This window comes from Artemia franciscana, chromosome 21 (genome assembly GCF_032884065.1).
Source record: "Artemia franciscana chromosome 21, ASM3288406v1, whole genome shotgun sequence".
Taxonomy (NCBI): domain Eukaryota; kingdom Metazoa; phylum Arthropoda; class Branchiopoda; order Anostraca; family Artemiidae; genus Artemia; species Artemia franciscana.
The window spans coordinates 24129371-24146935 of NC_088883.1; the positions used below are offsets into that span (position 1 = coordinate 24129371).

General features: G+C 34.6%; 1 protein-coding gene across 1 annotated transcript in view; it reads right to left on the minus strand.

Moving 5' to 3' along the window:
• The window catches only part of LOC136040711 (catenin delta-2-like), a 154962-nt gene that overhangs the window by 30113 nt on the left and 107284 nt on the right, over positions 1–17565 (minus strand). Inside the window, 3 exon segments of the mRNA XM_065725014.1 lie at positions 5359–5555; positions 12423–12661; positions 16677–16816. Coding sequence (XP_065581086.1) covers positions 5359–5555; positions 12423–12661; positions 16677–16816 — 576 coding nt within the window.

Genomic DNA, 17565 nt, shown 5'->3' on the forward strand with positions numbered 1-17565 from the left:
AAGAAAGATCTGGCAGGGATTTGAAATAAGAGCTCTGAGACATGAATTCCTTCTAAATAAATTAAATAAAAAAACAAGTTTTTTGAAATGAAAGTAAGGAGCGACATTAAAACTGAAAACGAACAGAAATTAGTCCGTATATGAAAGGGAGTTTTCCTCCTCGACACCCCGCTCCTTACGCTAAGTTTTTTATTGTTTTAAAAAGTAGAGTTGCGAGAAAGAATCAAACTTTAGCGCAAGGAGCGGGGTGTAGAGGAGAAAAATCCCCTTTCATATACAGAGTAATTTCTGTTCGTTTTCAGTTTTAATGTCGCTCCTTACTTTCATTTCAAAAAACTTATTTTTTTATCTAATTTCTGAAAGTTTTTGAATTAATGCATGTCTGATTTTGGCTCTCCGTACATAAATTATTAAAATGAAATTTGCATATTAATTCTTTTTTTGGCTAAATGGCTTTCTCTTAGTTTGATCAGAAAATTTTCAGAAATAAGGGGTGGGGAAAGAGGACTAGATGTTTTAATTTTTAACGAACGTTTTTATTAATAAAAAATATCAACTTACGTAACAAACTTTTATATTCTTATATTTTTGATTATATATATGAGGGGGTTGGTCCCCTCGTTAATACCTCGCTCTTCACACTAAATCTTGTTTTGTCCCAATTCTTTAAGAATGACCACTGAATCAGAAATGCCGTAGAATAAATGGTTGAAATTACTTTAAAATTTTTAGCATAAAGAGCGAAGTATTTGTCTCCTCCTAAATACCCCACTCTTAATACTAAAGTATTCTTAGAACCCCTCATATGCGTAATAATCTCTGTTCGTTTTAAGTTTTAATACTTCTCCTTACTTTCAATTGAAAAAACTTTTTCATGTTTATATTTTCATTGTTTTTTTTTTATAGTAATGCTAGAAAATCCTGCGCCCTTTTCACTGAATTTCTCTTCCCCCATGAAATATACCTCCAAGGAAAGATCCTCCCATATAGCCTCCTCCCCTGAACTGAACACCCAAACCAAAAAAATCTCCCTGATAACGTCGGTACACTTCCCAGTAACCATTACCGTATGTAAACATTGGTCAAAGTTTGTAACTTGCAGCCCCTCCCCCAGGGACTGTGGGGGGTAAGTCATCCCCAAAGACATAGTTATTATGGTTTTCGACTATGTGGAACAAAATAGCTATCTCAAAATTTTGATCCGTTGACTTTGGGAAAAACATGAGCGTGGGAGGGGGCCTAGGTGCCCTCCAATTTTTTTGGTCACTTAAAAAGGGCACTAGAACTTTTCATTTCCGTTAGAATGAGCCCTCTTGCAACACTCTAGGACCACTTGGTCGATACGATGACTCCCGGGAAAAAAAAACAAAAAAACAAACGTGATTTGTCTTCTGGCAAAAAATACGAAATTCCACATTTTTGTAGACTGGACCTTGAAATGTTTTCTATAGGGTTCTTTGATACGCTGAATGTGATGGTGTGATTTTCGTTAAGATCCTATGACTTTTAGGGGGTGTTACCCCCTATTTTCCAAAATAAGGCAAATTTTCTCAGGCTCGTAACTTTTGATGACAAAGACTAAATTTGATGAAACTTATATATTTAAAATCAGCATAAAAATCCGATTCTTTTGATATATCTCTTAGTATCGAAATTCCGTTGTTTAGAGTTTCGTTTACTATTGAGCCGGGTCGCTCCTTACTACAGTTCGTTACCACGAATTGTTTGATCAAATTTCATTAAGATCCAATCACCTATTCGTAAGATAAAAATACCCCAATTTTCACATTTTCCAAGAATTCCGGTTTCCCTCTCCAACTCCCTCCAATGTCAAAGGATCTGGTCGGAATTTAAAATTAGAGCTTTAAAGCACAAGATCCTTCTAAATATCAAATTTCATTAAGGTCTGGTCACCCTTTCGTAAGTTACAAATACCTTATTTTTCCAAATTACCCCCCCCCCCAACTCCACCAAAGAGAGGATATCCGGTCCGGTTATGTCAGTCACGTATCTTAGACAGGTTTTTATTCTTCCCATCCAGTTTCATCCTGATCTCTCCGCTTCAAGTATTTTCTAAGATTTCCGGTCTCCCCCCAACTGCCCCCCCCAATGACGCTGGATCAGGTGGAGATTTAAAATAAGAGATCTGAGTTACGAGGTCCTTCTAAATCATGAAGATCCGATTACTCCTTCGTAAGTTAAAAATACGTCATTTTTTCAAATTTTTCAGAATTAACGCGTTTCTAAGATCACGTATAAATCACGAATCTAAGACTTTTGCTTAATTTTCCCACCAAGTTTCATCCCGATCTCTCCAATCTAAGCGTTTTCCATGATTTTAGGCCCCCCAAACTCCCCCCAATGTCACCATATCCGGTCGGGATTTAAAATAAGAGCTTTGAGACACGATATCCTTCTAAATATCAAATGTCATTGAGATCCGATCACCCGTTCGAAAATATCTCATTTTTTTCTAATTTTTCAGAATCAACCCCCCCCCTTGACTACCCCAAATAGAGCGGATCTGTTCCGGTTATGTCAATCATGTATCTAGGACTTGTGCTTATTTTTCTCAAAAAGTTTCATCCCGATCCCTCCACTCTAAGTGTTTTCCAAGATTTTAGGTTTCCCCCTCCCAACTCCCCCAATGTCACCAGATCCGGTCGGGATTTAAAATAACAGCTCTGAGACACACTATCCTTCCAAGCATCACATTTCATTAAGATCTGATCAACCGTTCGTAAATTGAAAATACTTTATTCTTTCTATTCTTTCGAATTAACGGGCCCCCACTCCTCCTCCAGATAGTCAAATCGGGAAAACGACCATTTCTAATATAATCTGGTCCGGTCCCTGATACGCCTGCCAAATTTCATCGTCCTAGCTTACCTGGAGGTGCCTAACGTAGCAAAACCAGGACCGACAGACAGATGGACAGAATTTGCGATTGCTATGTCACTTGGTTAATACCAAGTGCCATAAAAAGGCTTATTTAAACTGAATAATATATTAAAAACAATACTGGATACTTTTAGAATTAATCAAAGCAAAATTGGCAAAGACAAAAAAAAAACAACAAAGAAACAAAAAAAAGGAAAATTAGTGCATTAGTACAGTGTATAAAAGTTTTCCTTCAGATCCTGTATTGCCGTATGACAATTTTGATCATTACAAACATCACGAACAGACGTCTTATTTATAAAGCTGACTTGTAATCAAAGAAAAGCGACAGGTTCCCCTCAGTTAGAATCCTTTCTTTCTATCGTGGCGTAGTAATTTTGGGAAGATCGATCTCTGACATGCCTCTTTCTATTTCAGTCAGGCAAAAGAGAAGAGAAAGATAGCTTTCGCAAATTTTCAGCGGAAGAAAAAAATAAAGAAAAGTGTCAAATAGAGTAACCAATGGGAGGTAGTGTCTTTTCATCAGAAGTCGATTTCATTCCTGGCAAAAAGCCAGGTTGAAAGGGTTAAGAGAAAGCTATATTCGTCGCGCATATGGAGAGAGAAAAAATTGTAATAATCTACGGGGGGGGGGGTTGAATTTTGTTTTGAAATGAAGATATAGCAAATTATATTTTTCAAAATCTAGTGAGGCGATATTTGTTTTGCTTTTCTATTTTTTTTTTTTTTTTTTACGAAAAATATCAAAAAAGCTATTTTTCAAAATCTGAGAAGGGAGGTAATAAAATCCAGAGGGACGGCGATTGCCCCACTTAAAAAAAAACACCCTGAATAGGATCCCTTTCAGAGTCTGTATGCTTAACAACGAATTAACTGACCATTAGGATAAATGAATGAAGAATTTAGCATTCATACATTAACACGATATTCTGCAAACATAATAATTCAAATGCAGAACAACAAGACTTTGCAAGCACTAAGTTTGATTTTCAACACCTGAATGGAATTTCATTAGGTAATTTTTTGAACCCGTTGTTCACAAATACACAGCACCCATTTATGAAAAAATTCAAATATAATTTAACTTTGCAATTCTAAAAACAAGGGTATCAGGTTAGACTGACAGCATATGGTTCAAACTTTGCTGACGTTCCGCATATGGACGGCGAAAGTTTTGCCAATGAGTGCTAGAGAGGGTCCCAATCCGAATATTTTCCAAACAAACTTTCTAAAAATATAATATAATATAATATACATATATATATATATATATAAAATCGTATTCATTCGTACTTGGCACATTCTTTTTTCCTTTTTTAAGAATAGAAGTAGGTACTTCACATGTACTTTACGATACTTCACATGTTAAGCTCAGTAGCTCAAATGAGACGTTACGATATTGAATTAGATATTTTTTTTTTCTTAGGCATGTGCGCTGGCTTAAAACTGTAGAACTAGTGCGAAGTGGGAAGGATGAATGCTTTGAATGGATCAGAGCTAGAGAAGGAGTGTACCACAAGTGACCACTGTCAGTCTACTATTACCTGTTAAGAGCTACTAACATTATTAGTTGTCAGGAGTGGAAATCGTGTTAGATATTTTATTTACAACACCCAGGGCTTTAAAAAAAACTGTCAGGGTGGTTAGACAGTATTTAAAATGATGGGTACCGTGTGGACCTGCTTTTGGTCCAGGGCCATCAAATGGGCTTTTAGACAGTCCAACAGGGGACATAAAGAAAACACCGGGCCAAAAAAAGTGGCTAGAGACGGGTGGCCAAGAATCGTGGTCAAGACAAGATTGCTAAAAATCGTACTTTTCAGTAGTCCAGCTGGGGCCAAACGAAAAAAGACAACAACAAAAAAATAGGTCCTAAGGCATGCTGAGAACATATTATGTATGAATGGCTGAATTTTATTTATAGCCCGCCATACAACAACAGAGGAATGAGCCGAGTAAATAAACAACAAAAGAACAACAAACTAACAAGAAAACTTCATATTAAGATATATATAAAACACGAAAAATCAAACATTTAGCTGTCGCCACAGTAGATCAAATATATACATACGTATTCAAAAAGACCGCTTAGAGCTTTTTAATCGTGCTTTTAATCATAGGGGGGATCAAACAGCAAAGCTCTGAACACAGTGAGGGGGAAGAGGCGCATGTGGAGCTATGTTGGCCTCAGGAGGTTTGTGATGCAACGATGTTGTTAGTAGTATTATAATAAATATAGCTTTCTATTTATCATAATTATCTATTATCATGTTTTCTATTAATTTTCAGCTATAATTAATTCTCCATCTCTATTTCTTCTTCTACTATTTTCTAAAATTTCTATTTTACTGAAGTTCAACTTACTATGCTATACAACTCAAATTCAACGCCATAAGTGTCTAGTTGAAAGCTTCACATCTGTTTGAAATACAAAACATAGTTTTTTAAATAGTAAACCACTTTTGAAAATGTCAAACTTACATCAGGTTGCCACAGGAGTTCCATGCCTTTAGGTGGCTCAGTCCGTTCTAAATTTCCACCGGGCACTTTTTCTCTAGTCCCATCTGAAGGTGCTATTCCAGGTGCAGTTGAACCAGGTGAAGCCATTGCGTCTTTCTTTTTCTTAGTGGCCCCGAAACAACCAAAATTTTCACCTATTAACACAAGAAAACAGTTACTTGGCTTTTTTGAACATTTTGGAATAAATTTAGAAATATGATTTCTTACAATTCACCGGAGATTTAGTAATTTATATTGTATTGAAATTTATTTATTAGATTTCATTTACATATATTAGATATATATATTATATTTATATTTATATATATATATATATATATATATATATATATATATATATATATATATATATATATATATATATATATATATATATATATATATGTCAGAAAATCGAGGGGTCAGTCGTCCCGGTTGATATCCCTGTATATGTATATATATATATATATATATATATATATATATATATATATATATATATATATATATATATATATATATATATATATATATATATGCTCAGGATAGCATACCGATTTCGTGTTTTAAAAAAGACTAACGCGTCAGTATTATGTTATGCAGATGACTTGCTAAACTTGGGTTGGTCAATGTCTAGTCTAGAGATGAGTTTTAATGTAATTTCGAGTGAATTTAGAAAGATTGGTTTGAATCTTAACGCTGGGAAATCCCAAGTTCTTCTGTTTAATTACCCGTCTGAGCTGGCTTCAGCTTCAGTGAATCTTGGTGGAGCTCCCGTTGCCCCGTCTCAAGAGCTTATTTACCTAGGTCTACCAATTGGAGATTCTATACCTTCAACAGGAAAGTTAGTGGTGGCTAAAACTGAAAAGAAAATCCGGTCTGCTTATGCTTCTTTAGTACTGTCACAAACAAATATGACAAAAAAGCTCCTCGCGAAAATGTATAATGCTGTTGTTCTTCCCCATGTTTTGTACTTAGCTCCGTTCACAGTTACCAATGAAAGTGATGAGAAGCAGATTAGAAAGCTATTTTTTCGTTATGCGAAGTCTCTTCTGAGTGTTCCGATATGTCCCCAGAACACCGTACTGGAACAATATTACGAAGTTCTCGACCCGATCGTACAGCTGGATAATTTATATGTAAACCTGTCGTCAAGAGAGGTTTGCCACCATTAGAGTGGTTTACTTTTTTGAAAAGTTTAGTTTATTCGTGTTTTATTTTGTATATATTTGTTCATATTTTTGAATGGGCCTTTGTTTTTCTTTTCTCTTCTTTATGATACCACATTTCCATGCCTTTGTGTTATTGATGGGCTATAAAATACATTCATTCATTCATTCACATATAATATATATATATATATATATATATATATATATATATATATATATATATATATATATATATATATATATATATATATATATATATATATATATATATATATATATATATATATATACATTTTAGATATTAGTAATTTAGATTTTATTTAGTAATTTAGATTTGCTATTCACCAGAGAGAATAGTAAGAGATTTTCTTATTATTCACCAAAGATTTGGAGCCCCGAACTTTTTTAGAGGAAAGGTGGGTGAAAGCAGACCAAGCTTTATATTCACAACTTATTAAAAATATTGCTAGCCATTTTTTATTCATTTGTTTTTCTTATAAATTTGCTAAGGCATTTTAATGGAAAATATACCAACTCAGTAGATATGTTAAGCTGAGGTGAAAATGGAGGATAAATTTCTGAAAAAACTTAAAATATAAAAGAGATTTTAAAATAACAATCAGCAAAAATACGATCTAGCACATATTTTAATTTTTCATTATTAATTGATTTTATATTTAGCAGTAGGAACAATAAATTGACAGCCCCCCCCCACATTCACACTCGGATGATAAATATTCCTAGGGAGCCGTCAAGAATTTAGTGTATAAGCAGCTATGTCTCTGATATACAATCCATGAATCATAAATCTCTTTCATTTATACATTTCTTCCAGAATTTATGTCTCCTAAGAATTGTCCAAGGACACCGAATGAAAATTTTGGAGTTCAAGAAAACACACAAAGTACGAGACACGTAATTTCTCCCACATTCCAAAGAATCCCTTAGGTAACTTTATCTGAAGAAAGATCCTAACAATTACAGGGGTATGGACTTGGGGTTTGTCTTTTTATTTCGAAATCCGAAAAAAAAATGATTTTGCCGTCTTCAACAATTTTTACATTTTGTCTAGTTCGATGTAAATTCCTGTAGCCTAGATTTGCAATTCCGAAATTCCCCCACCCATAAAAAAAAGAAACAACGAAGTGAGTTTCAATTTAAAATTCGAAAATGATGTTCGATATACCGTTCAAAAGTAGCTGGCAGTTAATATCTAACATGTATTATTTATGGAAATCATCTGGATTTGATAATATGCAGTACTTTCGAGATCAACACAAGAGTTATTTTATCTAAAGTTTCGATAAAATTTATGTGCACATTTTCAAAAAAAAAAAAATGCAAATTCCTCGGCGTCAACCGCACAAAAGTGGACATGGAGCATGTTCTTTGCCTGGGCTCACAAATAACACTAGAGGAAGAGCAAGGTTGCAAACGTGCTCCGACGGTCTTATTTGCGTAGCCTCAAGTGTCGCTATTTTGATCTGTGCGCACAAGCGTACTGGTCCATAATAACGATACTGGGGGTTACTTTTTCAAAATGACCGTGGTAAGTGTGGACAACGTGTACCATCTTGCAAGAGGCTCATAGGCCGACTTTTCGTGGGTTGCTGAAAGAACTACTTTTTTATGAAACAGTATTTCAGGTGTGAATTTTTCTTCTTTTTTTTCTTCAACATCATTAAGGGAATCATTCCACGGATGAAGGATAATAGAATGGCGAAGATTGTTATTTCAGCCAACCGTCTAGGGTTAAACGGAAAGCAGCTCGTCCAAAGTCGTCTGGAAGGATGTCGTAAACAAAGATTTAAGGGAAATGGGATTTTCCTACGAGGATATAAGGAGGGAGACTTTGAATAGATTAGTAAGGAGAAAGCGTTTCGTCCGTAGCGGTGTTGACCTCAGGCGGCTTGTTGCTGCGGTGAGTTGTTAGTAGTAGTAGTAGTCATTCAAGGAATCTCTTACCGCTTATCTTGTTTCCTAGTTTTGAGAGGTCACACAAACCATGTGGCTTTTTTTTACAAATTTTGTTTTGTACTTTCTACTTTTGTCAAGTTTCTCTCTATCTCTGAAAAAAGGTAATCTACCCTGGTAATGTACATTTCATACGTTTTAATAGATAAGTAGGAAAGAGAGTGCATTTACAATTCGGCAATTTACGCTAAACTTGAAAAATTATTTCGTCGAAAATCCAGTATCAAATTCATGAGAAAACACACAAATAGAAAATGGCTTAAACATTTGGGAGCTTTCATGAATACAAAGCTTCATTTTCTATATATAAAAAAGAAAAAAATCTATAATGTATACTAATTATATATAAAATCAAAATAAAGTATTTTACCCAGGTCCTTTAAGGTGGAATAGAAGAAAAGCAAGACAGTTTAGTGTAGGGCTATATGGGTAAAAATAAAGAACAAAAAAAAAACAACAACAAAGAAACATCTATACGCAAAAAACGATAGCCTACCCAAGAACAATTAAAAAAAAGTAAAACAAAAAAATATTAGAAAAAAAAGATTTCTTAGACTACATCGACTTGTTTAAAAACAATGAAAATAAAAAACATTGTATAAACGGGTAAAACCTACATAGATTGAAGCAAATATACAACATTTGAATACCTGTTTTACTTAATTAAATCATTTTACTACATCTTCTTATTTCATTTGTTTTTTTTTAAAGGAAAAAAACAAGCAAATGTTAAAGAAAGCTTAAGAAAGAACCTATAAATAGCCATTTCAGGCATATAGGTTATCTAGATGTAACCGCAAAAGTTATTTAAACATCAATAAAAATTCAATAGATCTTTTCCTAGCAATAATATATTATTGTACAGTCTAAATATGTATTCTATCTATTCTAAAATGTAATATCAGAGATACATAAAATTAACAATATTAGAATTTCATAGAGAATTCCCAGCTACATTCCCGCTTTATTAATTAGAAATTTCTATGGAGCAATAAATCCTACGAACACAACAAGCAAGAAATTACACTTTTTGCCATTTATTTAATTTCTCCTTCTCAGAAGATTCTCTTGGGTAAGCAAATTTATGGGGACACGCTCCCAAAAACAGATCCAGTTCCGCTTCCTTATTGGTATAAGTGATAGGAAGAGCCTGCTTAGGATTATTAAAGTTATTACAACCAGATCTACATACTGCTTATGAAGAAGAAAAAAAAAGGATAAAATAGGGGGAAGACACAGCACTGAAGTGGAACAAGTACTCTATTTAGTTTGTATATTTTCAAATATCAATATCCGAACGAAGCTCTAAGTTATTCATACCTTACAAAATCTCGATTACATTTCAACTACGTTGAACAAAATGGCTATCTCGAAACTTTGATTGAATAGGTTTGGGGAAATGATGGGCGTGGGAGAGGGATAGCTGTCCTCCAATCACTTTCGACTATTAAAAAGGGCATTAGCCCTTTCAAATTCCAATATCGAAAGGAATACTCTCTAAATTAACAAAGTGTATCTCACACAATGGAGTTTATCACTCTCTTATTCTTTTTTGTTTAATTATTTCTTTAAACAAAAAATTCTTAAATTTCAAATTTTAGCACCAAATAAACCAACAAAAAAACATTATGGACTGTATTTGCAGTTATTTTTGGTCCTAAGCTCATTTCCGTTCGATCTCTGACGAAGTCAATAAATTAAACAAAAAAGAATTAGAGAGAGTAGTCAATAAATTAATTCAATCAATTAATTGGTATTATTCCTTGAACAATACTGAGTTAATTAAATTGCAGGAGAAAAAGTGGCCTATTTGGAGTTGAGATCAGAATTTCGACGGCGAGATAAGATTCAGTGTTTTGAGAAATTGCGGTAAAATATGGCTTTGCATTTCCGCAGTCCAAGGTTGCCTTCTAAAGTTTGATACAAAGCAAAAAAAACAAACAAAAAAAACGAGTTGGAATACGAAAGTTTAATTGTGAAGTTCGGAACGGCTGAACTATGCCGGCAGAACGACGGCACAGAGTTTCCCCTAGGAAAAATTCCTAAGACTTAATACACAAGGTTGTATCCTTCGGTAAGACTTAATACACAAGGTTGTATCCTGTACACAAGGCAGATGGTGTTCTGGTCTCTCAGCTGACAGCTGTGACAATTGTTGTGTTAATGCCATAACGCCTCCTGATTGTTGGACAAGACTGAGACTAAGACTGTTCAAAGTGAAAGTTTCCGAAGTGGCCTATTTGGAGTTGAGATCAGAATTACGACGGCGAAATCAGATTCAGTGTTTTGAGAAATTGGGGTAAAATATGGCTTTTTTGGTGCCGGCTGAACGGCTGAACTGTGCCGGCAGAACGACGGCACAGAGTTTCCCCTTGGAAAAATTCATAAGACTTAATACACAAGGTTGTATACATGCCCACGTGCGCCCACAAATTATACAGATTGAAACCCTTGGTTGGACTCTGATTTCAGCAAGGTTAAACATCGAACTATTTGCTTGTTAATTATGCAGTGGCTCTTACATATGCTACTCACTGCTACATAAACGAACTAGTTACTTCTGGGTAGTGCAGTAGTTCTTGCTACGTATTATACTACTGCAGTGGCTCTTCCTGGCTTTTACATATACAGCATATAACAGCCATAAAAAGACAGAGCCACTTACTTATTACTTTTCATATTGTATTACTGCAGTGGCTCTTATTTTATTATACTACTTCTTTGGCTCTTACACTTGCTAAATACTGCTACAAGACCGAAGTAGTTACTTGTAAGTTATGCAGAGACTCTTACCCCTTAACATTCTATTGCAGTGGCTCTTAGTGACTCTTGTGTATACTAGTTACTACTGCAAGATCGTACTACTTACTTACTTGCTGGTTGTGCAGTGCCTCTTACTACTTATTATTCTACTGCAGTGGCTCTTACTGACTTGTGTATACTAGTTACTACGGCAAAATCGTACTATTTGCTTACTTGTTGGTTGTGCAGTGGCTCTTACTACTTATACTCTTGCATTGCACTACTTATACTTCTTACTGCTATAATACCAAGCTATTTATTCGTTGGCTGTGCAGTGGCTCTCATTTTATTTTACTACTGCTTTGGCTCTTACATATATTAATTACTGCTACAGGACAGAACTAGTAACTTGTTGGTTGTGTAGTGGCTCTTACTACTATTATTCTACTGCAGTGGCTCTTACTGACTCTTGTGTATACTAGTTACTATTCCAAGATCGTACTTACGTCCAGTGGCTCTTACTACTTATACTCCTGCATTGGCTCTTACTTTTGCTTCTTACTGCTGCAATACCAAACTATTTATTCGTTGGGTGTGCAGTGGCTCTCATTTTATTATACTACTTCTTTGGCTCTTACACTTGTTAATTACTGCTACAAGACCAAAATAGTTACTTGTAAGTTATATAGAGGCTCTTACTCCTTAACATTCATTGCAGTGGCTCTTAGTGACTCTTGTGTATACTAGTTACTACTGCAAGATCGTACTACTTACTTACTTGTTGGTTGTGCAGTGCCTCTTCCTACTTATTATTCTACTACAGTGGCTCTTACTGACTCTTGTGTATACTAGTTACTACTGCAAGATCGTATTACTTACTTGTTGGTTGTGCAGCGGTTCTCACTATTTATTATTTTAGTCGAGTGGCTCTTACTTTTACTACTTACTGCTACAAGCTAGAATTAGTTAATTTTTGGTTGTGCAAGGGCTCTTATTTTATTACACTATTGCTTTGTCCCTTACATATACTAATTACTGCTCACTTGTTGGCTGTGCAGTGGCTCTTAGAACTTATTATACTACTGCACTGGCTTTTGTATATGCTAGTTACTACTACAAAACCAAACTACTTACTTGTCGGCTGTGCAGTGGCTCTTGTCTGGGAAGGTACAGGGTATCTATCATAGTTAGGATCTTCAATTTCTTGGCATCTATACGACAAGTTCCTTAGCACACAAACTGAGTTTTCGACAGATTTATTCTCAATGTCATTCACCTGCACTGAAACTCGCACTAAATATAATAAACATTCAACAAGTCCGTTCGCCTCTCTAAGCACTTTTCGGGCATATTCTCCAGCTGAGCTTATATTTCTAGAAGAAAAAACTATGATAGGCAGTAAATCATAGCTATTTAAAAAGCATGCTATTTAAAGTTGCCCCCCCCCCTCAAAGCATATTTCTGCAAACTTACCTGCGAAGAAAACCCTGGCCATTTCGTACCACTCATATTCTAAGAAAAATTACTCTTTCTAAGATAATACAAAGAAAATTAGAAAAACTACTCTTTCTAGTCTTTTTCTAAAGTAAATAGCAGAATTATCACCCTTAATATATTATTGCCCTTTGCGTTCAATAACAATATATGGTGTAATTGTAGGTGTAAGTTCCAAAAATAAGTCAGGAGCTAGTAGAATTATTATGGGCAAAGTGCCTCAATAGTATAAAATAAAATTGTACTATTGGCAGCATCATCTGTTGTATATAGGCTTAGTTAGTAAGGAAATCTAGGTCAAATTACACCACTATCTAGCGTAGGCCTATGGTGTGATGGTTCTATAGTGGTGTTAGGAAAAAGGGAAAGGAATCTGAAGAAAATCATTGTAAGGGTATTTGATTGAGTTCTGTAAACTATCCTGTTCTCATTTTCGGCTCATTGGCAAACTGGGATTGAATTTGAGTAGGGCTAAGCCTAGCTCATTGGCAAACTGGGAGGGGATTTGAAGAGGGCTAGGCCTTAACCGCCGGCAAAATAAGAGGAGATTTGAGGAAGGCTAGCCTAGCTCACTGGGAGGGGTTTTGAGGAGGGCTAGGCATATTTTGCATGATTTTATTTTATAGCAATAAACCAAGACTGAAGTCATCAACAATTATCTATCACAGCAGTGAATTTACGAGGATTAGGGAAAAATTCAAAAAAAAAAATTTTCAGAATCAAGGAGGGGGAAAGCAATTTTGTTGTTTTTTTCTTTTCTTTCAATGAAAATACCCCAAAAAAGCCACTTTTCAATGAAAATACATAAAAAAGAAGGCAATTTTCAAAATCTAGGGGAATGGGGCGTGGATGGTATATGGGCATGTAATACAATAATTATGTAATGTACATGGTAAATCAGTAAGATAACAATGAATCTAAGTAGCTCAAATCCAAAGCTATCAAGCTTCTTTCAGCCATTTTTAACCTTTTTTTTCTTCAAAAACATACTGAAGGACGCCAAATACAATAACCCAATCATAGGCTAATTATTTTTACATTTTTAGGCTATATATGACTATTCTAGTTAAGAATCGATCGACGAGAATAAATATGTTTGAAAAAAAAAACCTCCAAAAGCTAACTAGCCTGTAAAGTAGGGCAAAGACAAGAGACATTTACTCAGTAAAAAAGGCACAGCTTTTAAGAAGCTAACAATTTTTACGAAAGAGCTGGGAGTGCCCTCTCTGAGCTGATTCAAGAATCATATTCCAAACAATTTGAGTAGGCTATAGATATAAAATCAGCTATGAACCCAGGCTATAGTTGTATTTGAAGCTTAAATTTACAGATTAGTTCCCATTCCATCAGTTACATTTATTCAGAAAAAAATTGGGCAGGGAGGGAAGGGCCATATTGTATTTTTTAATATTTCGGGGAGGAAGGGGGGATTTGCAGTTTATTCAATATTTTCAATGTTAATACCAAAAACAGCAGTTTTTCGATGAAAATACATTCAAAAAGTATTTTTCAAAATCTAGGGGTGGGGGTAAACAAATCTAAGGGAACAGCCCCCTTCCCCCAATTGACATCACTACATTCATTCCTTCCTTATTAAAAAAGTCCCTTTTATTGTCTAACCCCATCCCTCTTTTTCCACTACCAGCAGCTGGTTGTAGCTGGGTCGGTAGCACTCGCTTGTTATGAAAGAGCTACAGCAAACTTAAGAATAATTATTCAAAATACTAAAGTTCATCGAGTCACCTGAAATCGCTCTGGGAGATAATAGCTATCAGGTAAATAAGTCTCCTTAAAAGCTCTTAGAAGCTGTTATAAAACTAAGAATTTTCTGGGAGAAGTATTTGAGACTCGGTGTAATCAAGAAGCATCTTTGTTTCTACGTTCTGTATGACCTTAGGTGTGAGATTCTCAACCAGAAAATATAAGGCTGGCAAAATTGTTTCTTAATCAGTTCAAGAGTACGCTGAAAAGTTACCTTATGGGAAGTTAATGATGATTTAGATTAATATTATTATTTATTTTTTATAAAACTGCAGTTTTGAATATATGATTTATTGTAAGGATAGAAGCACCATAATTAACATGTTTTAAAATCCAGGGGAAGTGGGGCAAATTTGGCTTTTTTGGATTTATTTTATGAAAACGCTTAAAAGTAGACATTTTCAGTATAAATGCCTCTGAAAAGGTATTTTTTTAAAATAGGGGAAGGGGGTAGCCACCCCTGCCTAGAAATTAACTTCTAAGCTTTACTAGGTCTACTTACCTTATAAAAGTTAAGTTTCAATATATAATCGAGTGTAAGGATGGAAACAACTATCAGTAACAATGTCCATTTGTATTTCTGATGGCTTTTAAAAATGTAGTAACTAGTAGTAGTTGTAGTTATGTTTAATAATATGTATTTGTTAATAATAATATATATATTATTATTATATATATGTGTATTATACACATATATATATTATTATAATATATATATATATATATATATATATATATATATATATATATATATATATATATATATATATATATATATATATATATATATATATTATTATTAACAAATATCATTAAACATAACTACAACTACTACTAACAAATCACTGTAGCACCGAACCGCTTGAAGCCGACACAGCAGCGAACACTTCTCTTCCACTCCCCTCTATTCGAACCTTCGCTCTTTACCCCTCCGATTAAATTACAATTATAACATCGCTATAACTTCCTTCAACAACGCTCATCATGACGTCTTCCTACCCCACTCAGTGACAAAACATTCCCGCTTTTACTAACACCCAGCAGATCACCGCAGCAAAATTAAGAAAATTTAAGGGAGAAAAAACGGGTTTAATTTAAATATAGTGTATTAAATTATTTAAATTTAAATTTAATTTAATCAAATTATTTAAATTAAATTTTATTAGATTATTTTAATTAGTTAGTTTAAAACAATGATTGTTGTTATTGTTTGTTTAAAAAAAACGGGATTAATTTAACTTAAATTTAAACACAAAAACAAAACTTGAAATAATACAAAAAAATCCTAATATTTCGGCTCCACGTCCAGGACCCTCTTTCAACAACTAAATAAAAAAAACCTAGTTTTTTTTAACTGAAAGTAAGGAGCGACATTAAAACTTAAAACGAACAGAAATTACTCTGTATATGAAATGGGTTTTCCCCTCCGCAATCCCTCGCTCTTTACGCTAAAGTTTTTAATTGTTTTAAAAATTAGAATTGTGGCAAAGAGTCAAACTTTAGCGTAAAGAGCGAGGGATTGCGGAGGTTCTCTTATATGCTGAATGCGATGGTGTGATTTTCGTTAAGATTCTATGACTTTTAGGGGGTGTTTTTCTCTATTTTCCAAAATAAGGTAAATTTTCTCAGGCTCGTAACTTTTGATGACAGAGATTAAATTTGATGAAACTTATATATTTAAAATCAGCATAAAAATCCGATTCTTTTGATATATCTTTTAGCATCAAAGTTCCTATTTTTAGAGTTTCGTTTACTATTGAGCCGGGTCGCTCCTTACTACAGTTCGTTACCACGAACTGTTAGAAAAGAAAAAAACTTTAAGGAAAAAGAAACCTATTTTTTCACACATAAGAACAAAAAACAATACACGCCATTCAAAAAAAAAAAAAAAATCAGTTAGGCCTACATGACAACAGGTGAATCAACGCAATAAATTTTGGCAGTTTTTTTTTTTTAGTTGCATCGTTTTTATTTCTTGAAAGTAAAATATTTAATATTGGCAGATGAACTGACATTTTAGCAATTATAAGATGATAGACCAAAATATTCATGTTAGATCCATTTTGATGGATTAAAGGCGATAGGATGTACACATTATTTAGAGAAAATGCTATGACACATAAAATGAGTTACCTTAAGATACCAGTTGTATTTCGAAGAACTGTGGACCAATGAGGAGTGACTGGGTTATTTTGATCGTAGCCAGAATGAGGGAAAAGCACCAACGAGACAACTGTGGACAAACTTTCGTCAATTATTGGCCGTTTTAGCTCCTGCAAATAATATAAATTTAGAAATCAATAACAGATAGACACTTTAACTCCGCCTGTTAAACAGCCAGTTTAACAGCCAGTCCCAAGCCTGGAAGAAGGAGGGGGGTTGGTCGGAGGGCTAGTAACCCACCATCGTAAAACTGATTACTCAAGAAACAGCAATAGATAGCCTCGGATTGACTTCTTCTTTGATGATGACTAACACACGCCCCCGGACAGGATTCTTGAAAACGACCGAGTGTTTTCGTATTGGATACTGGAATGTTAGAACAGTTGATCAAGAAACACAGCCAGGAAAACTCAACAGTGTTATGAGGACCCTTGATAAGTTCCGTATTGACATTGCTGGACTCTCTGAGACCAGACTTACCGTTTTTGGTACTTTGAATAGTGAAACATACCATATTTTGTATTCTGGACTTGAAACTAGAAAAGAGGCAGGTGTTGGAATGGCATTAAGTAGTCGGGCCAAAAAATGCCTAGTGGACTGGGAACCTATTAACGAGCGAATCCTTCGGGCTCGCTTTGTCACTTCTCAGGCCAAATTGACAGTTATTGTTGTGTATGCCCCAACCAATGATACCGTTGATCAGACAAAGGATGATTTTTATCGCGTGTTGTCAAATGTTGTTGCTAAAGCGCATCGGCATGATATTGTGACTTTGTGTGGGGACTTTAACGCTAAAGTTGGAAGTGATGCCTCCTATGCCCCAGCTATCCTTGGTAGGCATGGACTGGGGGAAATCAAT